The sequence below is a fragment of the Vombatus ursinus genome, unplaced genomic scaffold (genome assembly GCF_900497805.2).
Source record: "Vombatus ursinus unplaced genomic scaffold, bare-nosed wombat genome assembly UNPS02014779.1, whole genome shotgun sequence".
Taxonomy (NCBI): domain Eukaryota; kingdom Metazoa; phylum Chordata; class Mammalia; order Diprotodontia; family Vombatidae; genus Vombatus; species Vombatus ursinus.
Genome location: NW_020954557.1, coordinates 52,589,589 through 52,615,930, shown reverse-complemented (window position 1 = coordinate 52,615,930; position 26,342 = coordinate 52,589,589). Strand labels below are relative to the sequence as shown.

The window sequence follows — 26,342 nt, the reverse complement described above, 5'->3', positions numbered from 1 at the left end:
ATTTTTACCTGTTCTTTCAAACACCTGTTTGATACCAGTTCTTTCAAATCCAGGATTTTGACTTGATTGTACAATGGGGGAAGTAATGGAAAGCTCTTTCTTTAAGGTGGGAAACTGAATCTAGAAAATGTTTTTCTTCATCACTAAGCCAGTTTCTAAATGTCATATACAGTTGGGCCAAAACATGGAAGAGCCAGTCAGTTAATTTTATTGTGATGGACAGTCTAGGTGGATGCATTACAGCTAACTGCACCATGCCTACATCTAGTTGGAGTCCTAAAATGATCACCATTTGGTTATAACAAATGTGATCTGGTAGTTACAGGAGTCTTATAGAGATACAATACTGTGTGTACACTATAAGGATACTATATACTATAGGGAGGTAAAACATATGGAATACTTATCTTCTTTTTTTGCTGGTTGAAGTTATCTATGATGACACCAATAAATAGGTTCAGAGTGAAAAATGACCCAAAAATGATAAAGATGACAAAGTATAAATACATGTATAAATTGACTTCATATTCAGGTTGTTGTTTTACCTAAATAATAAGCAAACATACAATAAGCATTCAGTCCATATTTATATGAAGCAAGCATGTTTTGGGTTTGGGGCAAATTATTTAACATAAGAACAATTTCTGTCTTGCAAAATGTTTATCTGGAGTATTTGTTTCAAATTACTGCCCTGTACCTTACTGAGAATTCAGACACCAAGTTTTCTGACTGGTCCAAAGTACACAATTTTTTCTCAACTTGGCTTATATGCAGTAAGGTCTTTAAAGATAAATGCATAAATATTATAAGAGAGGACAAAATGTTTGGGGTCAGCATGGTATAGATGTTGTCAGCAGAAAACTGAACTATACTGTTATAACTTTAATTTTAAGAGAATATTTAAGACAAATTCTGATATGGCACTTAAATTTTCTCATTTTATTTAGGTAAATTGGAAGTTGCTTGCTTTTACATTTCATCCTGAAGTCACTTCATAAATTACCTAGTTTATCCTTACAGAGCCAGGAGAAGATGTTGAATATATGTCCCTCTCCCCCACTACTCTCAAGTTCTTTTCCTATTATGAATAATCTTTCTAGATTGGACAATTCAGTATCTTATTACCCATTTAGTCAGAAATTCTCTCACATCAAGTTTATGCACATTTAGAATATTTTACTTTTCAAGATATAATGTGTAAAACAACTGTGATCTTATAATTTATAATATTCTGAGCACCCAATTTAGAAATTGTAATTTTAGCACATGTTTATTATAGAAAAATCTAGCAGATATAAATAGTAAATAAATGATACTTACTTCTCGTGAATCAACAGCTGCATACATAATATCCATCCATCCTTTAAACGTAGCCTATAAACAAGACATATTTAAATTCTACAAGAAAACCTGCTTCAAGAAAATAAATGGCACTTTCCCAGACAATTACTTGATAGTCTTATTTTAGATAACTATTTTCATCCATTATTTTAAGGTGCTGTTATAAAACAAGATTTGCAGATATAGCCAGGTTTTTGCCTTCTTTTATTTATTCTTGGAAACATTTTCCATTTCTGTTCTAAAAACTGCAAATCCAGTAATGATACATGCATTTTGCTTAATGCATACAACCATCCAAAAGGTTTAAATCATTAATACCAAATCGAATTGTTAAGTGCTAAGACAGTTTCTATGTCTACACTCATGACTGACTCTACTATATAATGTTATTAAAGCAAATAATAAACAGTAAGCTCAATAACAAAGGTAATTATTAAGTGCTTTCCTGTGTGCAAAAGAGTATACTCAGGCTGAATATACAATTAACAAAAGTAAACAATACCTACGATATATTCTCCTGGGAGACAAGGAGGTGGATATAGGATATGAACATAAAGTACTACCATATGCAAACTATTGCAAAGTAGCTTTAAGAGGGAGAGAAGACTAAGAATTGCGAAAATGGGGGAAGGCCATATGGAGAAGGTGGTGTCTGAGTGGACACCTGAAGGGAGCCAGGGATGAAATGTGTTGAATGAAGAACAACAGCAAAGAGGTCAGTTTGGCTACAATATGGAGTGCAGCAGGGGTAAATAAAACAGCATGAGTCTGGAAATGCAGGTTGGATTAATATTGTGAAGGGCTTTACACATCAAACAGAGAAATTTGCTTTTGATCCTAGAGACATAAGGATTCACTGAAGCTTGTTGAGCAGAACAATGACATGATTAAACCTGTATTTTAGGAATGTCAACCTGGCATCTCCGTAGAGGATAGATTGGAGTGGGGAGAGATTGTAGGGAGACCAAACAGGAAATTATTATAAGACAGAAGAAATGTGGATGAGGGACTGAACTAGGGTGATTGTAGTATGTGGAGAGAAGGGGAGGTATTGTGGAGATAGAATTATGGAGGTAGATAGTATTGTGAGGTACAGTCAACAAGACCTGGACAGCTGATTGAATATGGAAATGTGAGGGGGAGTTTAGAGTCAAGGATTACCCCAAGGTTGTGAACCGAGGTGACTGGAAGAATGGTGTTATTCTAGACAAAAATGGGGATGATTGAAAGAGGAATGTGTTTGGGAGGAAAGAAAAGTATTCATTTTGGGACACATTGAGTTTGAGATAACTAATAGGCAGTTGGTGATGTAAGGATGGAAAGATAAAGGATGCACTTCTTTATATGTGTATGTATGTATACATATATAATATATAAATATATAACATATAATAAATATAAAAATATATACTTTAATATATTTGTGTATGTGTATACACACATATGTATATATTGAGAGTTAACTGCAGAGAGTTAATAATTAAGCCCAGGGGAGCAGATGAGATCACTGAAAGAAAAGAGGTCCCAGGAGAGAGCTCTGAAGCATGATCATTGTTAAGGGCTGTGATACAGATGATGATTTAGCAAAGGAGACTGAGGGGTAGTAATACAGGAAGGAAAAGAACTAGAAGAGAACAGTGTCATGAAAAGTCAAGAAGGGGAAAGTATCTAGGAAGAGGGGGTGGTTTACAGTGTCAAATACTACAGATTGGTAAAAAGATAAGGACTGAGAAAAGAACATACCATAGTAATTAGGAATTATCAAGATACTGATAACCTTGGAGAAAGCAGAAATCAAGGGATTTTAGGTATGGCATTGGGGAGAAAAAGAAGGTCATGAGAGGTGGCCTTTTCGTAAAGTCTCAGGAAAGATCCTTTTCTAAGAGGGAAAGGAAAGGGGGGGTATTTAAGGAAAGAAGAGAATGTTTTGAATAGATACTATGGGTAGTGTAGTTGAGAGTAAATTAAGAAAAAGGATTAGCTTGCAGCAATGAGGATCCAATTGACATTACATAACAAACATTTGTAGTGGATTCAGTCAGCATGGTCATGTGGTTTCCTACAGTTGTATTCACTACCACACATAATAGTTGTGGAAAATTATGAAGTAAAGGTTTGGCAAGATGTGAAGAATGATGCATTGCTTAAGTATGGATGAAAGCTATAAAAGAAAGTAAATGTGATCAACACAGAAGTAATGGACTAAGAAAACAGCAAGGGAGGTATGGAGTGACTGGAAATCATGATGAAGACAAAGAATAGGCTTAAGAAAAGTAAGGGAAGAGATGAAAGAAAAAGAGGTTGCAATCTAAATGAGGAATTTCAGTTTTTACTCAAAATGTCTAAACTATTTGAACACATAGGCAAAGCCTGTGAGATCACATAAGTTTTACCTTACATCATAATCAAACTCTGCAAATATGTTTATTCTCCTTAGGAAACTGAGGATAATAAGTAGAACCTAGGAATGCTACAAGCCCATTAAATGATGCAATAAAGCTGTGAAATAAACACTATAAAATTAAATTCTCATCATCAAAAATGAATTGAAGCACATAGAACGTTTTAAAGTAACTACATGAGCCATTTTCTTCTCAAAGCTTAGTTTTCAAAAGATTTTCCGAGTGTGAGCAATACAAACTGAGTTAACATCACATATTTTCCATCATAAATTTTTAACAGTCATGAAGGCCATCACAACAGAGGAAGTATTATACTTATTGAAAAATTATAAGCCATTATTCACTTTGGTACTGCTAATCATAACCAGGCAAGCAGACTATTAGGCACTTACCACTTGAAGCAGGGCAAGATATCCAGCCCCAACATTATCAAAGTTTACTTTCACATTTTTCCACCGAGCCTGATTTCCAAGAGCCTGACAGTCAGTAAAATTGTTGACTTCCTTAACTTCGAACATGACACCAGTTGTGACATTAACACAATGGTAGAATTTGCCAGCAAATAAATTCACTCCCATGATGCTGAAGATGAGCCAGAATATGAGACAAACCAACAGGACATTCATGATGGAGGGAATGGCTCCAACCAGAGCATTCACAACCACCTAGCTCAGAGAAAGGAAACCATGCATTAAAAAAAAAAACACAACTTTTTACTTACGTTCTATTTTATTTCCTACTAAAATAGCATTGTGCATATTTTTTAGTAAAGACATACATAAAAGAATTGTATCTTCCATATTCAATGCTTAAAATAAATATTTGGTAAAGGTAAAAAAAAGTGACAGAACTTAAGATCAGTAATATATTTGGAAAGCAAAAGTATGCCAAAGTATGAAAAAGAAATAAAGGAAAACCTGGTAGTAAGATGGAGTCATAAAATGTTTGTATGCTAGAGAAAAAAAGAGAAAGAGACACATTAAATACCAACAAAAGAAATTAAAATTAACAAGCAATACAAATTAATATGCAAAAAGTTAATACATGAAGTTAATGAATATATGAGACGATGGTTATGCAAAGAACTTTACAAATGAAATAGGTGTTTTATATGCCTTCAGTCTATATTTTCAGATTTTAAAATGTTCAGAATCTGAGAAACATTAATAAGAATTTGTTTTCATTCTACTTGGTTGTTCGTAGTTTCTAAAAAAGTATATTGCAACAAAAGTGAATTTTCTTCTGAAGACATAACACTACTGCTCCACATTTACCTAAGTGTAATGGTAGAATTTGAGATGTTCAAACATTTAGATTAAGGTACATTTTACTTCAACTTTCTTAAGTAAGACTGTTCTAGTGACGAAGGAAAATAATTTAGCTTTTATCTGATAAAAGCAGGGTTAACCTAAGACTAAGATATTCGGAATTTTGAAGAAGATTTATGCTGAGCACATAATTTTCCATTTAATCAGATCACTTTCTCAATGTCTTTAATAAACTCTTAATTTAATTGAAGAGCCTAGGTGGCTTAGTGGATAGAGCATAGGATTTGGAGTCAGAAAGACTAGACTTCAAATCCAGACTTAGATGCTTGCTAGCTGAGTGACCCTGGAAAGTTATGCAATTTGTCTTCTTCAGTTTCTACACCTGTAAAATGGGCATGATAATAATAACAATCCTATCTCCTAGCAGGGCAGCTAGGTGGTGTAGTGGATAGAACATTGGGTCTAGAGTTAGGAAGACTCATCTTCCTAAGTTCAAATCTGGCCTCAGACACTTACTAACCGTGTGACCGTGGGTAAGTTATGTAACCATGTTTGCTTCAGTTTCCTCATCTGTAAAATGAGCTAGAGAAGGAAATGGCAAACCACTCCATTATCTGCCAAGAAATCTCAAATAGGATCATGAAGAGTTGGACATGATTAAAACTACTGAACAATAACAACAACCCTCTTAGGATTGTTGTAAGGATAAATTGAAAAAAAAATTTGTAAATCACTTCACAAACCTTAAAGCAGTCTATAAATATTATATAAATGGGCAGCTATGTGGCACAGTGAATACAGCACCAGACCTAGAGTCAGAAAGATGTGTTTAAATCTGACCTCAGACACTTATTAGCTGTGTGGCCCTGGGCACTTCACTTCACCTGTTGCCTCAGTTTCCTGTAAAATGAACTGGAGGGGAAAATGACAAAGCACTTCAGTATCTTTGCCAAGAAAACCCCACATGGGGTCACAAAGAGGCAGATATTACTGAAAAATCACTCAACAACCGTCATCATTATCATCATTAAAATCGATTCAGGCAACATATGGGTTTGAATCTTCACCCCTCCTCCCCAGCACTTACTGGCTGTGTGACCATGGGCAAATCAACCTGAATCTCCTATGTAAAATTGGAATGAATAATAACTCACAAGACTTGTGAAGGCCAAATGAGGTACTGTGTATAACAGTTCATAAAAAAAGTTAAAGTAAAATGTGTCATCTATTTTTATTATTATTTCAAATCAATTAGGCAAAACATGCAAACTAAAACTATTTCATTTTTTTCATTTTACTTATGTACAAATTGAAAACTGTAATACAAAGAAGTCATTTATCCTCATCCAAAAATTTTTTGCTGAAATTACTTTCACAATATGTATGCTTAATTTTGTACAGTTTCAAATATAGACCAGAGGTGTTTTATCACAGTTGGGAATTAAAAGGGTGCACACATACTTTTTAGATTAGAATACGAGTAACAAGAAGAAAGTAAACTAGATTAATTGTTCAGTCAGAGGCCAAGAATATAACCTACAATTACACAGGTAGTTAACGCAAAAAAAAAAATATGTTTCCCCAAAGCCAGTTTTGCCTTTAGTGTTTGACTAATTATTCTAACTTCCTTTTTTGCTTTGATTTTAAAACTATTATCAAGACTGAAATGTTAGGCTTTTTTCTTTTACATTTTAAGAATTATATATATTATTAGTGGATAGAAATTATTTACCTTTAACTACTAATAACTTTTTGAGAAATCAGAATAATATTTGTGGAGAGGAAAAAAGTAACTTGCTAAAGCTTTACTATTTATTTACTAGCCGTGTGATCTTGGAAAAACCGTTTCCCCTTTCTGTGCCTCGGTTTCCTAGTTTGTAAGGTGAATGGGGTTAAATTAGATAATTCTTACCAACTAAACCCTAAACTCTTATTATTAATTTGAATAGGAAGTATATGCCAAAATGAGTTAATGTGATATGTGTGGTTGCACATAGCCTTTTATATGCTAAGCAGTGTGATTTTGGTGCAGTGGAAAGGCCGATGGCTGGGAATCAAAAACCTGATTTCTAGTCTTAGTTCTTTCACTAATTAACCGTATGATTTTGCTGGTTCATATGATCTCTTTCTGATTTCGGTGCTCCAAGAAGAATTTGAATTAGATTCTGTGATTTTTATGATTCTTTGAAATATAGGAGGGATGAATTAAGCACATCTGTGTAAAATGCTCATTTCCATGCTTATTTAGTTAAGTATCATTTGAGGAATTTTCATATATTTCTTACCCTCATTCCTTCAAACCGGGACAATGCTCTCAGAGGTCTTAAAGCTCTTAGTGTTCGAAGAGATTTGATGGCACCAAGTTCTGAGTAGCCCAGAGCATTGGCTACCAAGCTAACCAGCGATACCTATGCATATCAGAAACCAAAAAAACAGGAACTTTAATTAAGCAGTTCTACCACAAATGGCCAAGGATATAAATGGCCATATATTAACCAGGGAAATATATGTACTTGAAAAAATTTTTATCACACCATAATCACTTAGTTAATGCTTTTTTAACTGACTGTAAAATCATGTAGAGTTAATTTATTTAACCTTTTGGAGCCTCAGTTTCCTCATCTGTAAAATGATGATAATATTTCTAAAACATACCTCCCTCATAAGGTTTTTTGTGTAGGTCAGATGCACATATTTATGTGAATTGCTTTGTAAATGTCAGCTATTTTATTAGTATTATATCAAGCTTCACTATTTAATCAGTTGGATGAGCTATAGATTCCACTTGACATAGCCCTACATCTCTATAATCTCTAATTCCATAAAAATTTTAATTGAATACTTAAGTATTTCTATGAATCTGATTTTGTTGACAAGTGTACTCCTTCCGATATGCAGACCACATATTTTTTCATCCTGGCTTCTTCTTTTCCACATCCTCCCATAAATCCTCTACAGAGGATCCACCCAATGTGCAAGGGTCTTTATGTAAGTCTTTTAACACAAGTACCAGTGCAGCATGTATGATATGTATATGTTACTACTTTTTGTTACTACATAACCATGGAGCCTCATTCTTTCTGGTCACACATCTCTTTGATGTTGTCATTTGTGCTATTTCTTTCATGAAATTCATTTTTGCAAATACACTGAAACCTACCATGTATTTCTCCATTGTCTTTATGGTGAACTGCAATTTTACTTCTTCAGGACAATGGTATTCCATTATTTGCATTCTCTTTCATTTTAATACAGTAAAAATTGATAAAGATATGCCCTTCAAAATATATTTGCCTTCACTATGTTTCAAGATGTTTTACTGAATTACAAATCATAAACATTTGAAATACCTTATAGTAGTGTATCAAATTTAGCCAAAATCAGCCCACAACCTATAAAACTTATTGTGGAACAAATAGGCAAACACAAAGTGCTCAGTGATTGAGTTAAAACAGACCTTATTTCACTCAGTCAGATAGTTCTTGTTAAGATAGCTTGAAATTAATTATCTTTGTATAGTTATGGTGAATCTTCCCTGACTGTTTTAAATTATCTGAGTACTATAGTTCTCAAATAAATTTATAGCCTGAGAATTACAACCTAAAACCAGAAACCATTCCAGGAACTCTTCAAGAAGAAGTAGCTAAGAGCAAATCCCCATGGGACTTTAGCCTGAGCAACTTTAAATACTCGAGCTTGATAGTTCTCTACAGCTGACCTGGGACAGAGCAGAGTTCAAGCATCAGTAATTGAAAACAATATATACGTGTGTGTGTGTGTGCGCGTGCGCGCGCACGTGTGTGTGTGTGTGTGTTTGTGTGTGCATAGATAGATTAGAAAGCATTCAAACATGAAAAGTAAAGAGGCAAGATTCCCAGAGATGGGGAGAGAAGAACAGTAATCCTGAAAGACATGTCCTGTTCAATTGGATGATGGTGTAGGCTAGAGTGCTGCATGTACTTAGATTTAGGAAGACCTAGGTTCAAGTACTGCATCTGGTACTTACTAGTTTTGTGACTGTGGGCAGGTCACTTAATCTCCCTGAGTTTCACACAACTCAAAGACTATAAATTATATAGGAGTTACTTGTTTATAATATGCCTTAGTGGAAATATCTCCCACACCAACAGAATCCCAGGTCCTTAGCATACTGAATGATGTGCAAAATGCTGTTAAGTACTAGGGGAGATTTCTCCCTCTTTCTGACTGCACCTGGGATTTCTTTGGTGTCAGAAATTCCCAATGGGGAAACTTTGTAAATGCAGATCAGTATTGACCCTGCAATTTACAGACTGCAAGAGAGAGTCAGCTGGGGTACTGAGAAGTAAGTAAGTGCAGGGTTGTGAAGCCAGTAGGTGTTAGAGGTAGGGACTGAATCCAGGTCTTCATGACTCAATGGTTAGGTCTTTAGCTACTCCATCATGCCATCTCTAACATAACACACAGTCCCTTTCCTCATGGAGTTCCTGGCTCCATTTTAAAAATGATTATAAACCTCAGAACTATTTCTGGGGCACGTTCCTACCATAACTGCCACCACTGTTTATGGGGTCAGAGTTGGCAAATGCTGTTGCAGGGGAAAAGTCTAGAGTAGCTATCTTCCAGTTAGGTATTTGGATGTCACAGAGTTTGGGGACTGTGAGAATCATGAAATTTGGTAACCATACTACTCCTTCTCCATTGCTTGGGGGCTCAGCTGATCAGCTGATCAGTAGCTTATAAATGTGCAAAAAATATGAAGGCTTGAATCCCACCTCATAATTTGACTGAAAATTGTGTATAGAGATCCAAAAATCAAATGGCTACCATCATTTATTGGTAATTCAGGATAGACCGTGAAATAGAAGATAGAAAAAAAGTAATTCTAAAATGATTACTTTTGCTATCCAAATTACTCTAAAAGAAATTTTATAATTTGTTCAATCACAGTGCCTTTATTTTATTACTTGTGAAAGATGTATTTCTACTTAAGGCAGAAACTCAGCCCTGGATGCTTTCCTGACCTCTAGAACCACATTACCAACTGCTTTTTGGAAATTTTGAAATGTACCATAGACATCTCAAACTAAATATGTCCAAAAAAGACTCATCTTTACCTCTAATCCCACACTTCTTCTGAACTTCCCTATTACTTCCAATGGCACCATCATCCTTCAAGTCACCCAAATTCACAACCTTGATATCATCTTCAACTACTTATTCTTACTCACCTGATATATTCAAGCAGTTATCCAATCTTGTTGTTTCTATTTCTATGACATCTCTAGCATATATTTCTTTTTCTTAACTCAGACAACCACTGCCACAATTGAGGCCCTTATCACGTCTTACCTGGATTATTTTAAAAGTTCCTAATTGGTCTCCCTGACTCAAGACTGTCCCTGGAACTCCAGATAATCTGACACTCAGCAGCCAAAGTATTTTTCCTAAAGCACAGATCTGACCATGTCATCCTCCCCTGCTCAAAAAACTCCAGAGGCTCCATGTTGCCTTTAGGATAAAATATAAACTTTCCTGATCGATATTTAAAGCTCTATATAACCTGGCCCTTTCTTACCTCCCTGACTTGCTTACATATAATGCCTGCCCACATACACTGTGGTCTAGTCTAATTGGTCTAATTGCTGTGACTCCACAGGACATTTTATCTCCCATCCCCATGACATTACACTGGCTCTCCTTTATGCCTGGAAGGTACTCCCTCCATACCTCTACCTCACAGAGTCCCTTGATCCAGCTTCAGCAGAAGGCCTTTCCCCAATTCTCTTAGCTCCTGGTGCCTTCCTTTCCAAGATTACCTTATGCCTAGTGTCTTTGTATGTTTCCTGTATAACATATATATGTGTGTATATGTAATATAACATATAACACATATAACATATATCATATATATGTTACACGTGTATTATATTGTGTTACCCCATATCTTATGTCTTTGCATATTCCCTGTATATCATTGCATATGAACATGTTGTTTTCCTGAATAGAATATAAGATCTTTGAGGGCAGGAACTCTTTTCATTTTTGTCTTTCTATCCCTAGCACCTAGCGTAGTTACTCACACATAGTAGATCTTTAATAATCTTTGTTGCTTTACCTTGCCTGTCCTTTTCTTGTATTATTCTGTTATTTTAAACATAATGACAAAAGAAAGAAAGAAAAAAAATACAATGGCATTATACACTTATGCATACTTGTCTACTATAGTTTCTCTTGAGATCTCTTTGAATTAGAGCTGTCAAAAATTACTCTCTCTCTCTATATATAATATGTGCATATCTGTAATTCTTTGTAAATAGTTTGTGATACTTATTTGTCTACATATGATTTACAGAAATAAACTCCCCATAGATTTAAATATATTAGAAACTTAACCACAATTATTTTTTACAAAATGAAATTAATTTCATTTAAAAATGAAACAAATATAGCATTTCAAAGAGTTTATAAAGTCTATTGCTAACACGTCAAGGGAAATTTTTTCCTCCAATTTTCAGCTCTCTAACAGGAGAATTGCTCCATAGCAATTATGATACAATTTGTATATTGTTCAAGGAAAACAACGTTTATTAAGTACCTACTAAGTATCAGGCACTATGCTTAGCATCAGAGATATAAGAAAGGCTCTACCCTCAAGGGGCTCACAATCTACTGTATACAAATGATGTAAACAGGATAAATTGGAGATAATCTCAGAGGGAAGGCACTATCCTAAAGGAGGAGTGTGGGAGGCTTTTTTCAGAAATTGGGATTTCAGCTGATACTTAAAGGAAACCAGGTAGCAGAAACAAGGGAGAACATTCAAGGCTTGGTGCACAGCTAGTCAGAAATCATGGAGTGAGGATTTGGAGTGCTGCATTCCAAGAACAGTAAAGAGGTCAATGTTACTGAATGATAGAGTACATGGAAGGAGGTAACATATAAGAAGTCTGGAAAACTAGGAATGGGTCAGGATATGACAAGCTTTAAAAACCAAACAGAGGATTTTATACTTGATCCCATAGGTAATCATGAGCTGCTGACGTTTATTGAATGGTGGTCACCTGTATGCTATTTTCCAACAGCGTATATTGAAGTGAGAAAGAGCCTCCTGAGATTTTTCAAACCTAATGACTACTCCCTATTTTTGGTGATTAATAAGTACTGCCAAAAGGTACTTGGAAAGAATCTCTAGGAAACAAGTGGTATTTTTTTAATCACTGCTACTGTTTGAAAATAGGGAATTTTTAAAAGGGAAGATACAGGAAATGAATTGCTGGTTTAAAAAGATAAGTGTTAGAAAAAATGATTTTGATTTCTGGGCATAGGGATGTATCTAATGAGTGCAAAGAAGAGTAAATATATTTCCCTAGTATACACTAAACCATAAACATGCCCCTACTAGAGTGCCTTAAGGATCTGTTCATGCCCTTGTTTTATTCAACATTTATTATTAGTGACTTGGATTAAGGCAAAGGCTTATCAAATTTGTGAATGACACAGAGTAGGGAGGGATATTAGAAGGGGGAGCTATGGTTGTATGGTAGTTCATAAAATAAGATCTGGAGTTTCTAATGGACCATAAATTCAAAATGAGTCAATAGTTCCAGCAAAAAGAAAAGCATATTATCTTAGGCTATATTAACAAAAGCATAATGTCCAGCACAACCACCACCTTTCCCCACCCCTCCACCCCCCTTGACCGCAGATCCTGCTTCCAGCCTGTCCCTCACAGCCATCATCTAAGAAAGCAACTACTGTGGAGAAGGGACAAGCCATTCCAACCAACTGCTGCATATAGGGCTTGAAGCTAACCAAGCTGAAACAGTAGAGCGTCCTAAGGGAGAGAAAGGAGGCAGAATGTTCTAGGCAAGTCAAATCACTGCCACCACCTTGACTACCATCTCCCCTTAGATCCTGATGGAGACTACCCAGGAGCTTGAGACCCAGAATAATGATTTCCACATACTAGGTCCTGAATAAATATTTTTTAGTTTGACTGATCTGATTAATTAAAAGACACGTGGTCTATATACTCCACAAATTGTATTTATAAACAAATGTTTCTTATATTCATAAACAAAAAAGACATACATATTTTGTATATAGATGCAGCTCTGTTCTGTTCGGTTTATATAGCAAGTACTCTCAGTACATGTTCCTGATTTTTTTCTTTTCAGGAAATTTCTGAAATCATTTTATAGATAGGAAAAAAAAAAACCCTGTTCTGTTATTGTTGTTGTTTTAATCATGGCTGCATCATAAAATTGGAAAAAAAATTTGGATGTGTTTTCTAACCCCCAATGCACATACAACATTTAAATGTAAATTTTCACTATAAAGATCAATTTTTTCATTTTCACCAATTCTCTGTAAGCAAAAAAAAAAGATACCATTTGTTACAAATTAAGGCTGATTATTTACTACAGCATGTATACAAATATGGAAATTTCAATACCACCTTTAGGAGACAGATGTAAAATGGTTTTGGAATCTTGTTGCTGTTTCTGTTGTAGATATAGTTTGTTGTTATTATTAATTCTTTTCTGGATGTAATGAAAAAAGAAACCACTGGACAGGAAGGCAAAATACCTGGGTTCTATTACTTACTAGCTGTGTAATCTTGAGCAAAACATTTAATTTCCTTGGGCTTTTGTTTCCTCAGGTATAAAATGAAGGATTAGACTAAGTAAATTATTTCTAATATTTTTTCACCTTTAAATTTACTTTTTTAACTTTTTAAATAAAAAAAATTTATTTTTGATTGATTTCCTGGTTCTAGGATTCTAAGAAGATTAACAGAAAATGACACTAAATTAAGTCAAAAGGAATACAACTGGTGATAGCCTAAGTAATTCTATTTTAATCTCTCACTATTGGAAAATGTATTGGAAGTATGGGGTAGCCTGGAGTTAGGAGGCTCTGAGTTCAAATGTGAACTCAGATACTTATTAACTGTGTGACCCTAGACAAGTCTCTTAACCTTGTTTGCCTCAGTTTCCGCATCTGTAAAATGAGCTAGGAAAGGACATCCTACTCCAATATTTTTACAAAACACAAACCAAAAAAAAAAAAGCAAAACAAAACAAAAAAGAAACAAACCCAAATGAGGTCATGAAGAGTTGGATACAACTGAAAAATGACTGAACAATGAAACTGGAAGTACAGGTCCTCATCACAGTAGCATCACCTTTGTATATATAATATAGTCTTTTATAAAACTACATGACCACATATACAATTTTTCAAAAGGCCCCCCGCTTGGCTTTTTGTTTGTTTTTACTTAAAACAAAGAAACTCATTGGAAAAGGGCATCTACCTTTTGAACATGGTGTTTTCAAGGGCATATTGAAAGTACAAAATCCCAAACTGGAAAAAAGGAAGTTAGTTTTCTTATATCCTGTAGAAGAAACATTAATGAATTCTCATCTCTTCTCCATGAATATAGGATACATTTAACAAATGAATATTGGAAAGGCTATTTTTCTAATACTTATTCAAACAATCTTAATTTTTTTGTCAGGAAACAATGCGTTTGATGAGCATACTTATTCTTATATAGTGAGAGGGGAGAATTGATTAAAAGAACCCATGATCAATTGATTCCCCAACTATTTGATTTAATTACAGAATATAAGGGGGTAGGTAGGTACAGAGACAATGGTGTTAAGGTCTTAAATAAAAAGATCACTTATGCCTCTATAAGTCCTTTAGAAAGTAAGATACACTCTTAAAGATCAGTCAAGGCAAAATATAGTGTTAAGGGGTGTGAGACCTAACAAGTGAAAGGAGAAATAGTTCTGGAAGAAGGACCCAGCCCTTCAAAAGGAAATATTTATTGCTTTTCGGGGGAAGTGCCTCTTCCGTCATGGAACCTTGCAGCAGACCTTTTTATATAATAGGATCATTGTATGACCTTAAAGGCCATCTAGTCAAACTCCATTATTTTACAGATGAGGAAACTGAGGGTCAAAGAAGTGAAGTGAACTTACAAAGTTCATAATGGTAATAAGAGTCAGGGGTAGGATTTGAACCTAGGCTATCTGAATTCAAATCCATTGCACTTTCCATTGTACCAGCAGATACCACACTTTGTAGGTAGTAGGCCCAGTCAGTTGAGGCAAGAAGCATTTCTTAGGAGTGTGAGCTTTATAAGATGAGAAAGGTCCAAGCCCTGGCTGTCAGCAGTTGAATTGCAAAGATGAACTGGTATAAAGATCCCAGCTTAGAAAACTTTCCAGCAGGGATGATGTATTCAGGGTGAGCAGCTTGGAGATACCATTAAAAGAGAAAGGACATTGGGGCCCTAAAATACCAGAGCTATGAATTACCTGGGCCATGTGTGTTCCCTACATGTGTGCCTCTCCACTAGTGTACTCTTTGTTTGTGACCATTCTTCCTACTGATGCTGTGTGTAAATACACAAATTTATAAATACTCACAAATGTGGGAAATTGTGATCCAGATTTATAGAGGGAATGTTTTGTAGCTATTGTTTATATGATGCCATCTGAGTAAATGCCTTTGTTTAGAGCTCTGACTATTAAAGGTAAACGTAATGTTAAGAGTTCATCAGCTATAGTTTTAGGACTGTAGATCCATGGAGCTTAAACTCTGGGTAATTGTCTCCAAACTATGAGTACAGATTGGAGGTAACCCACAGTAGATATTACACTTAAAATTTTCAGACATTAAAAAGCTTAAGGAAAAAATTAAGCTCCATTTCTGATATTCCCTGCAGAAGTACTTTCCTGAAGTGATTTCCAGATTGATCTTGATATGAAAATATGAGATGACTTCCTTGTACATAGACATTTTTTACTCAGAAATTTTGGAGCAATTTATATTGTTGGCAATGACTACTAAACAAAATTAAAGTAAATTTATTATTCAAATTTAATGTTTTCCCATAAGGTTTTACTTCTATTCTAATATTATAGACCTATAAACTATAATACTAGCGGTAGCTTAATCTTAAATACTCTTCTCTCTTGGGACCTGAGTTCCTTAGAGCTTACTTTAATTTTAACACCAATGCACATACCTAACTCATTTCACTCAAATTCCAACCACCTCCAGAATTTAAGCTTGGTTAGGAGGAAGAAACATATAGACAAAGATGAACTGATGTAATAAAAATGACAATACTACCAAATTTGTTTTTTTCAATGTAATACCAAACCATCAAAAGATTCTATAAGACTAGAAAAAATAATAAACAGGCATTTTAAAAGCATTTTAAAGCATTTTAATCTCTGAAGTGCTTTGCAAATATTATCTCATTTTATCCTCATACCAGGAAGTAGGTGCTATTATTATCCCCATTTTTACAGATAAAGAAATTGAGGCAATAAAGATTAGTGAATTGCCCAGAGCCACAGAGCTGGTAAGTGTCTGAGGCAGGATTTGAACTCTGTTCTTCCTGACTCCAGGTCCATTGCTCACTCCACTGCAAGACCTAGTTGCTTTCTGATAATAGTCAAGGAAGGAACAATTCAATGTGTACCTTTTAGCATTTCTCATGTTCATCTATTTTTGCATCTTTTTAGGTTATTAATTATATTACAGAAGTCACTAGCTTGTTTCATGTAAAATGGTGTCAGGCAGACATAAATATTAGCATTATTAAGAAATGATAAAAATCTCACATATTATTGACATTATATCATTTACTAGAATCTTTTGTTTATAAGGATTACTTGTAGATAGATTATTATAAATTAATACATAGAGACTCGTAATGCAAAAGGTAATAAATTTCAGCCTATTCTTTTATTATTTGATATAGAATTTTGTACCAACTGAATGCTCAAAAATATTAATTGCTCATGGGTAGGATGAGCCAATGTAATAAAAATGACAATACTGCCTAATTTATTCAATGCAATGCCTATCAAATCATCAAAGGATTACCTTATAGAACTAGAAAAATAACAAAATTCATATGGAGGGGGAAAAAAGGTTAAGAATTTTAAGAGAAATAATAAAAAAAAAATGGAAATGAAGGGAGCCTAGCAGTGCCAGATCTCAGACTGTACTTCGGAATAGTAATTATTAAAACAATTTTATACTGGCTAAAAAATAGAGAGGTTAACCAGTGGAACAGATTAAGTATGCAGTCTACGGAAGCAAAAGTATCAAATAACCAACTTCTGGATTAAGGACTCTCTATTTGACAAAAACTGCTGAGAAAGTTAGACAATAATTTGGAAGAAATTAGAGTCAAATCTACATCTCACACCTTCTACAAAGGAAACCTCCAAAAATAGATATAAAAGGTCACATTATAAACAAATTAGAGAAATATGGAAAAAAATTACATATCAAATCTATGGAAAGGAGAAAAGTTCATGACCAAACAAGTAATAGAGAGGATCACAGAATATAAATGGATAGTTTTGATTACTTAATATTAAAAATGTAAAGCTAAGATTAAAAGGGAAAACAATTAAATGGGAAAAAATCTTTGTGAGCCTAATCCAGTTGTTTCCACTCCTTCTTATAGTCCAGAAGGACATCTTTCAGGGTAATTGATTGCTAGCAGGCCAGGGCTGGCTGGGTCCCCCCGCTTAGGGCTCTGCAGGGCTACCTCAGCCTGGGCCTGGGCACCTGCTTTGGCCCACTCAGGGTTTCCCGTCCCATCCCCTCCTTCTCACTCTTCTTCTTTCCTTATTCCTTCCCCCACCTCACCCCAACCCCCAAATACTCTGGGGAAGGTTGCCGAACAGGGCTGCGGCTGCACAGGAGTGGAAGAGCATGATAGGCTAGGTGTGGCAGAACACATATTTGCTAATTGATTGGTAACATTTTCTTTAAAATAAGTAAACATTTCTTGATCTTATCATCAAGCAGATTTATGTTCTATAGAATGTTTTCTAAAAAACACAACTCTCCCTGTCCCTCATGCCCTCTACTCCCAATTATGCCTTCTGTGGTCAGGCAGAACAAGTTTAATTCCTCTTCCATATGAGTGTTTTTCAAATACTTGAATACAACTATCGTCTTCTCTCTTAATATTCTTTTCTTCAGGGTCAACAACTCTAGTTCCCTTAACTAATCTCTACATAGCCACATCCTGTGAAGTCCCTCAACATCATGGACTCCTATCTACGTATTTTTTAACAGGGGAATGCTGCTGAACCCAGTGCTTATGAGCGTGTGCAAAGTGCCATGATAAGAGTTCCCCACAGGGAAGAGGCATCCAAGTCATGACGGGTTTAATGGAAGTGCCTTGGAGAGATTTGGAGTAGGCACAGATATTCTATAACTGAGTCTGTTCTGTTAACCAGGGGCTTGGCAGGAGTCAATCAAAGATTGACTGCAACCAGGGAGCCAGAACTGGAAGGGTGTTCAAAAGGCTCTCCTTAGCCTCCTCTCCCTGCTTGGTTTGACTTCTCTTCTTTGACTGACTTCTTCCTGTTGTCAGCATTCAAGTGAGAGAAGAAAGACAGTGCTATTCACTGGTAAATGAAAGCAGGAGGAACCACTCCCAAAGGTGGGGTGTGGCATTAATAAAGAGATTCCCCTAGCTTCTCAGGAGTCCCTCTGGAACCTCAAGAGGAAGTGAGATCAGGTCATACTCATTCCATTTTCCAGCATTTCAATGTCCTTTCTACAAGGTGCCATTCTGAACAGAACACCATATTCTAGGTATGGTCAGATCCAGGTAGAGTGCACACTATTCCTTCTTTAATGCATAATCAAGCTTCCATGATAGACAACCAGAATAGGACCAACAAAAATCCATTATGACCACAAGAAGCAGTGCAGTTCAGGGTCACCTTACATCGTTTTACTGAATTACCAGCTCCAAAATGTCTAACTCCTAAAATTATAAAGGCAGTTCTCTGATAATGTTTTCTCATCTGTCAAATGAAAGGGTTAGACTAAATGGCTTCTGAGGTATCTTCCAACTCATCCTATGATCAGGTTAACTTACTGAGTTCAAAATAAGAAAAGACGGTCATACTGAGTCAAAGCCATAGTCCAGCTAGTTTAGTATTCTGTCTAGCAGCTAGCACCATAGAATGTTGAGATGGCACAGCTATTTTCTACTATTTAAGTCTTAAAATGTTAGTTTTAATCCCCAAACATCTTGGTTTCCCTTAATAACCCATTGTTGCTTGTCTTCTCCGTGCATTTGTTTAAATCTCCTTTGAGCTACTTTTGTTTGTGGCTGATACAACCCTATATGTAATGAATTACATAAAGTTTATTTCAGGATTTGATGAACAAGACTGGTTTTGTAAACTTTAATCTTGTCCCTTTTATAGCTTTTGTCTTCCAATTCTAAACAGCCCATAAGAGGCAGTGAGATGTAATAGGTAAAGAGTTGTCCTTGGAGCCAAGACAGCCTGGCCTAGCTGGTCCCACCTCTGACATATCTTGACTGTGTGACTTTGCAGTCCTGTGGGCAATTCTCTAACACAGTAAGTTGTAGAGAAGATGCTGGCCTGCACTGGTAGAGGGTCTCCTCATCCTATATGAATGAAATTACAGATCTAATACCTATCCCTAAGGATAGCACCCATGCCCACTCCGTCATTTTATTGATACTCCTTACCTGTGGAGTGGACCTTTACCAGCACTGATATGCCTTCTTTAGACATATGGAAACCGGTGAACATAGTATTTTAGGGGCAGATTTAGATCTGGTTGTTTAGAAAAGCAATAAAAGGTTTTTGTTTTTTTTTAATTTTGTACTCAATACCCTGTTTGGTAATGTACAACATTCTGCTGGGCTTTTAAGACATAGCAGCACATTAGACTTACAGAGTATGTTTTTAATAAATATTGGTTAAATTTAGCAAATTTAAAACATTTTTAATAAATATTTGTTAAATTTAACAAATTTTAAAAATTTGTTAAATTTAAGACCAGTGTCTTCTGAGAGCAGTCTACAATGACTTCTATGCCTTTTTCCTTGGGTAGGTACTAATAACTTGAAGGCCATTAGTATAGTGCTATGCAAGAATGGTGACTAGCTGGTGCCTGGCACAAGATCATCTAAACAACAGTGTAGGACAAGCACCTAGAGAAGTGCTTTTAAATCAACTTTTAAAGACAAACTGAGTTAGGGAAATGGAATCTCAGGAAGAATTTCAGAACCTAGGAAACCAGGCCCAGTGAAGGAAGAGATCCTGAGATCAGGAGATAGAGATCATGATTATGTTACTGTGGAGGCCACCTCTGGAGGAGAGACCAGGATAAGAACAGGGTGGTTAGTTCGATTAGTGTGGAGTCACTGGTGGAGGTAGCCTGCCATCTAGTAGCTTATTTTAATCAATGAATCTTGTTAACTGGGTGCTAAGCTTAGTTGTCTATGTTGTCAAAGCAGAACCAGTATTCTCATTGTCCTTTAAATTTCATGCCACGAAGCAAAACCCAGTCACCTGACTCTAGTTATAGCCCCATCTTTGCATACAACAGGCACTTAATGATATTTGTTGAATTGAATTATGTAAGTATTTTTTAGATTACTTTCCTCAAGACAGTCTTGCCCATGTTGAGAGTCATTGGTTATGTTACTGTAATTGACAGAGCCTCACTAGATCTTCCCATAGTTTATTGTTATTAAGTTGGCATTCTACAAAAGAGCATAGTGTTTTCTATGCATTTGGAGATCTGGATCATTTATAAAAAATATGAAATAAAACAGCACAGAAAAATAACCATATATCCCTCTTTTGCGTTTCCTATCTTTAATTTTCTCTCCATAACAAAATATTGTCATGGGTGGCACTGCAACTTATTTTAAAAATAGATTTTGTGTTCAGTTCACCCAAAGTTTTTTTAAACTCTAAACAATATGATTACACACTCATTCAGAGACACAGCATGGCACAGTAGAGGGGAATACTGGACCTGAAGTTAGAAAATACTGGTTTCAAATTTGACCTCTGACACTTAACAGCTCTGTTACCATGGGTAAGTATTTTAACTTCACTGAACTTCAGTTAATTCATTTGTAAGATGGTAATAATAATGCAGGCAGCATGTACCTCACAGAGTCTTGGTGAAGTTTAAATTAGATAATGTATTTAAAATGTTGAACAGATTTTAAAGTGCTATATAAATGTAGGTTACTATTATTCTTGGTAAGATAGTAATTCATTATTATATTGCTCCAAGAAAGTATTTCCCTTTAATATGTCAACTCAATAAATAGAATTGGTTTAACATAGCCAATAAAATTAAACCTGTCTACTATATGTTACATTAGAGTCAAATTAGTAGAATTTAGAATTTTTGAATTTCTTGAATGATAATGACCAATTGCTGTGTTTTCTCTTAGTATTGCCAATTAACTGTCTCCCGGACTCTTGGTGGCGTGACAGTATGTGTCTTTTATTGACTTTCACTATTGGGCTCTTGTGTATGGTTACTGGGCAATAACATTCATGATTTCTAGTGGCTGTTGGATCTTTTTTTAATCTCCCTTAGTTATTTGTTGTTCTTTCTCCCACATATGTTTAAAGACAAAAAAAAAAGTCTTCCCATTCCCCAAACTCCAGTTGGCATGAACAAAATTATGCAATGGAAATAGCCCTTTTGTTTCAGTATAACTTTTGTGCTAATATTATATGTTGTTTGATTATGTCTTGGCATCGATATTCCTCACGAGAATCCTTCTCCAATTATATTATAGAAGAAAAGGAGCAAAAAGAACACAAGTCTGGAACTAGGAGATCTAGGTTATAGTCATGTCACCATATAGCTATGTAAGCTTGTAAGAATTAATTAACTTTTCTGGGCCTCATTTTCCTGTATCTGTAAAGTGATGGGTTTGGACTAGACAATAACCCTAAAGTTTCTTCCATCTCTGAATAATTTATAATTTTGTGATATAAATTTTCCCATTATGGAAAATTTATTAGAAATGTCTCTGTTTTCGATATTGAGGTTGTCATGTTGATATTTAATCATATTACATTGAGAAAATGGAAAGCAGTTACTTGCTTAGGTGAGAGCTAGTGTGAAGCAGATTTGTTTAAAAAATAGATTAAGTAAATATTATTATTATAGAGGTGAGAGATGCATATATTAAGGAATGTTCAGTCTTGAAACAGAGGACCAGAGATGGCATATGATGACAAAGGGAATGGATATATATACATTACAACCTTTGATTTATGTTGGTGTGTGTTAAGGTAGATGATAAAGTGACCATGAGTAATTAATTATTAACCCTTGAAGACAATGTTATATATGTCTTGTTTAGTTGGGTTACTTTACAGTGTCACACAATGAAACATGGAAGACTGTGTACAACTAGACACCCATGTTAGATATTGGCAGTATCACTTCCTCAGGAGGAAAGCAGAAAAGAGTCTATTAGCCCTGCAGCTTACATAATTGGCAATATATCAGTGATCACACTGTGGAGTAACCAGAGTGCAGAGGACATCTCTATACCTGCCTTTTCACAAAATATATGTCTTCTTAGCAATGTATAATGATATAAGAACAGAAATAAACTGTGTACCTTCTCTGAAGGTATATGCATGTGTATGAATGAATGTTTCAATAAATGAATGAAGTAAAAGTTTGACTCTACTGTGTTTATGCTTTAGGTAGACTGTAATAAAATTTTAAATGAAGTTTACATCATTGCTGATCTGCAATCATTTCTGATTTTACCATCTTAAAATCTTTCTCCTCAAATATGAACACCTCTGTTTGGCATTTAAAGCTCTTCACAATGTGATTCCAACCTATCTTTCTGTCTTTACTGTATATCATTCCCTTTCATGCAATCTTTGGTTTAGATAGTCTGGCCTTACTGTTTCTTAAAAAAAGATCTTGTATTTACCATTGCAGTCCCCCATGTTCTACCTTTTCTCACCACCCTCCACTCCTAAGAATCTATCATTTCTCTCAAAGTACCTTTACTATTTGGTTGATCGAAGTATTTCTAAAATAAGAATATGGATGTAGTAGTCAGTATTTTCATTAAAAACCCATGATACCAAACCTATATCACTGTCCCTTCATAATAGATGAACAGTAGTTGTTTCATTGTAGAATTACCTATCTTACATACTCTGCTATTCTCTCCATGTTCCCAGCACTCCTTAATTGTTGCAACTTACTCATTTTTAAATAATTGAACAAATGTGTTGACACAAATGGACTTAGGCACACACACCACATTTTCACTTGAATAGTACAGTATAAATTGACTTAATATCAGCCATGACTTTTTTTTGTAAACAGAATTAAAAAAATTCAAATTACTTACATCAACAATCAAGAAATCCAACCAGCACCAGGCATTCGTGAAATATGTTTGAAAACCATAAGCCACCCATTTTAGAAGCATTTCCAAAATGAAGATATAGGTGAAGACCTTGTCAGCATATTCCAACATTGTCTTAATGGTCTTTCGTTGTTCAATGTAAATGTCTTCAAAAGCCTGTGAATCATAAGATTTTCTGGCTATTTATATTCTCTAAGTATTATGCAAGACTGTTCAGTACACTGCTATCCCCAAAATGGAACTTGATAGACACTGGATAATGATGAAAACTAACCTTATGATTCAAAAGGACATAATAGATAAACCAGGGGAAAAAATGAACAGAGGGATTTCAGTCCCTCCACCAGTTACTCTGAGTACATTTCCTTTTGTTTACTTAGTTCTAATATAGCTCTTATTATATTTCAAATTGTCCGGATAAAATGTGATTGAAGTAAAGAGAATTAAGCTTATAGTTTGATCAGGAACTTTACTTATTAGGAATGGAGGTATTCTATGATTATATGAATATCTGGTTTGGGATTTTTTTTTTGCAAAGATTAAATTGATTAAACATTAAAAAAATTGACCAGAATTTATGATACTGTAAGCATGATTATTTGGAGAAGATGGAATGATAGTTTATGTTGAATGAACATCCTACTGGGCTATCTCTTTTTAAAAAAATGAGAAAAAGTAGTCTGTCTAAACATCTGTTAGATAAACACAAGATGAGAAATTCCATCTCGCCATCCGATTTGTTCTGTAATAAATTCTCCAACATTTCATCCCTTAAATGGCAAATTCTGCAGGATATGGTTGTTTCCTCTACTTTGATTTAGAAATGCATCATAGACACAGCATTTTAGCAGAAAAATGAATTTAATCAAAACCTATTTGTTCACAGTGACATGTGTTTCACTTACCAGAGCACCACTGCTGAGTAGGATCATGAAGACAATAAATGTCTCGAACCAATTGTGTTCAACAATGCTATAGCAGGTTTTCCTAAGATTCCACCAGATTTTTCCTTTGCCTTCTTCTATACTTACTTGACAAAATGGGAACTTCTTGATGCAGCCTGAAAACATGTTATTTGAGTATGACAAATTAAAAAGGGACAATTTCATATTCTTACTAGTTTTTTTAAGGAGTTAATAACATATCTATGTATGACCATACCAGTTTATACACAGAAATGAATGTCAGAGGAGGGACTTGAACCCATGTCTTCAGCCAGGTCTCTTTACAGCAGCATACCGTGATATGCAATTTGTGTATGGAGTATGTCTATGTGCTATAGTACTATATACAGAAGCAAACAGTCTATGGGTACACAGTGTAGTTACAAAGTTCAACTTTGCCCTGGTATAAAAATGTTAGCTCTATGGCCAGTTTTGTCTTAGGCCTCAGGCCCTTGATGTATTAGACTGTAAGCTGCTTTAGAACATGAACTGTCTTCTACATTTCTTTGTATCCTCACACTTATCTCAGTGCCTGGAAACTAGTAAGTGCTTAAAAATGCTTGATGTGTAATGGCTGATGAATAAAGATGTTCTCTCTGGCTGATAACCTTGGTACAACTTATATGTTCATGTCAAAGATGCTCTTCCAAATTATTTGTTCTGTTTTTTTCTGATATCTGTGCCCAGAAATCTTTCTCTATTGGTTCTTCTGAAAAAGTGTACAGCCTATTATCAACTTCCCTAAGCATCTTCCTTTCCAGGTCATCCTTTTGATTTGATTACACCAATGAGTAATTATCACCGTCAGCTTCCTGTGTTCATGTTTTGTCCTTTCTCCACAGATATTTATCTTACACATTCCTATGCCACTACCTATGATGCTACTTGTTTAATTAAATTAAGAAATATGTTTTAATCACCTACTAAGTGCACTGTGAAAAGTATTACTAGCAGCATGATTATTTTTGTTCCTGTCAATTAGACTTCTGGCCCATTACAAATTATTTCTCATAAGTCATTCGCAGGGAATAGTGGATGAAAAGTTGGCGTTGAAGCTGGGATGACCTGGGTTCAAATTCCACCATTGACTCATACTGTCTATGTGAATCTAGACAAGTCACTTAATCTCTCAGTGCTCATAGGCAACTCTATTAAAATATAAGTTATTGAGGAGCCGATATGCAGTCCTAGAGAGAGTTTTCTCACTTGAGAGTTCCCTACACCAAGGAAATCACAGGTTCTGTCCCTATACACAAAATAAAATAGATGTTTACCCATATCAACAAAAATGAGTGCCTAAAATACCCCTTACTTGCAAAGAAAGAAAAAAAAAAGACTTGCTAAAGCATTTACAAAGCAAATTGCATTATTCAAGTCTTAAGAGTAGAACCAAATATATAATACATATCATTTTCTGCTTATCACAAAGTTAAGGAAAATCAGTAAGGAGAAGAAAAAAAGACAATGATCCTTCCTCTAGTTTTGAATTCCTGTTATATTCTATTCTATATTTTAGTTATTCTATATTCATTATTCATATGTTGCACATATCAGTTCATGTACTGACTTCACTCCACTACTACATATGTATGTATATGTAAAAATATCCATGAAGGAAAGAATGATGTCTTCATTATTTTTGTATCCCTCTTAAGGCCTAGGCCGGTGTTCTGCACATACAAAGTACTTCATAAGTAAATCAATTCTGAATAACTTAATGCTTTCCTTCGTGACCACTGCTAGGATTTTAGGGCATTCTTTCATACTATTCAAATAGCATATCTAGACAGACTTCTTGGAAAAGAACACATGAACCTTTCTAATTAAGAGACACTTGCAATGAAAGTGCCTTCTTCATCTCCTCTAAGTATTTCTTGTAAATGTGGCTCTCTCTTGAACACTTAAAATTTTAATGGATTGTATTAAACAAAACACCTCACCTTCAGTAAAACAGTCTTCTGGTTCAAGATCTTCTTCTGGTTCAATTTCTGCTTGTTCACCTTCTCTGGGAGGAGCAACATCGACTGTGCTGCCTTCAGATGAACTGGATGCATTTAACTTCTGAAAACAAAACCCCATAAGCAAAGTTTTTTCTCTTTGCTTAGTGTATCTGGAACATTCTTGTCATATTATAAGACAAATTACATTG

The 26,342-nt window shown here is 35.0% G+C and overlaps 1 protein-coding gene across 13 annotated transcripts in view; it reads right to left on the bottom strand.

Moving 5' to 3' along the window:
- The window catches only part of SCN3A (sodium voltage-gated channel alpha subunit 3), a 96,803-nt gene that overhangs the window by 5,711 nt on the left and 64,750 nt on the right, over positions 1-26,342 (bottom strand). For all 13 annotated transcript variants that reach the window (XM_027865781.1, XM_027865787.1, XM_027865790.1 and 10 more), the window contains 7 exons: positions 26,134-26,254; positions 24,155-24,309; positions 23,232-23,405; positions 7,297-7,419; positions 4,136-4,408; positions 1,321-1,374; positions 408-545 (listed from right to left, as the gene is read on the bottom strand). In XM_027865781.1, the coding sequence (XP_027721582.1) occupies positions 408-545; positions 1,321-1,374; positions 4,136-4,408; positions 7,297-7,419; positions 23,232-23,405; positions 24,155-24,309; positions 26,134-26,254 (1,038 nt within the window). The remainder of the gene's footprint in view (positions 1-407; positions 546-1,320; positions 1,375-4,135; positions 4,409-7,296; positions 7,420-23,231; positions 23,406-24,154; positions 24,310-26,133; positions 26,255-26,342) is intronic.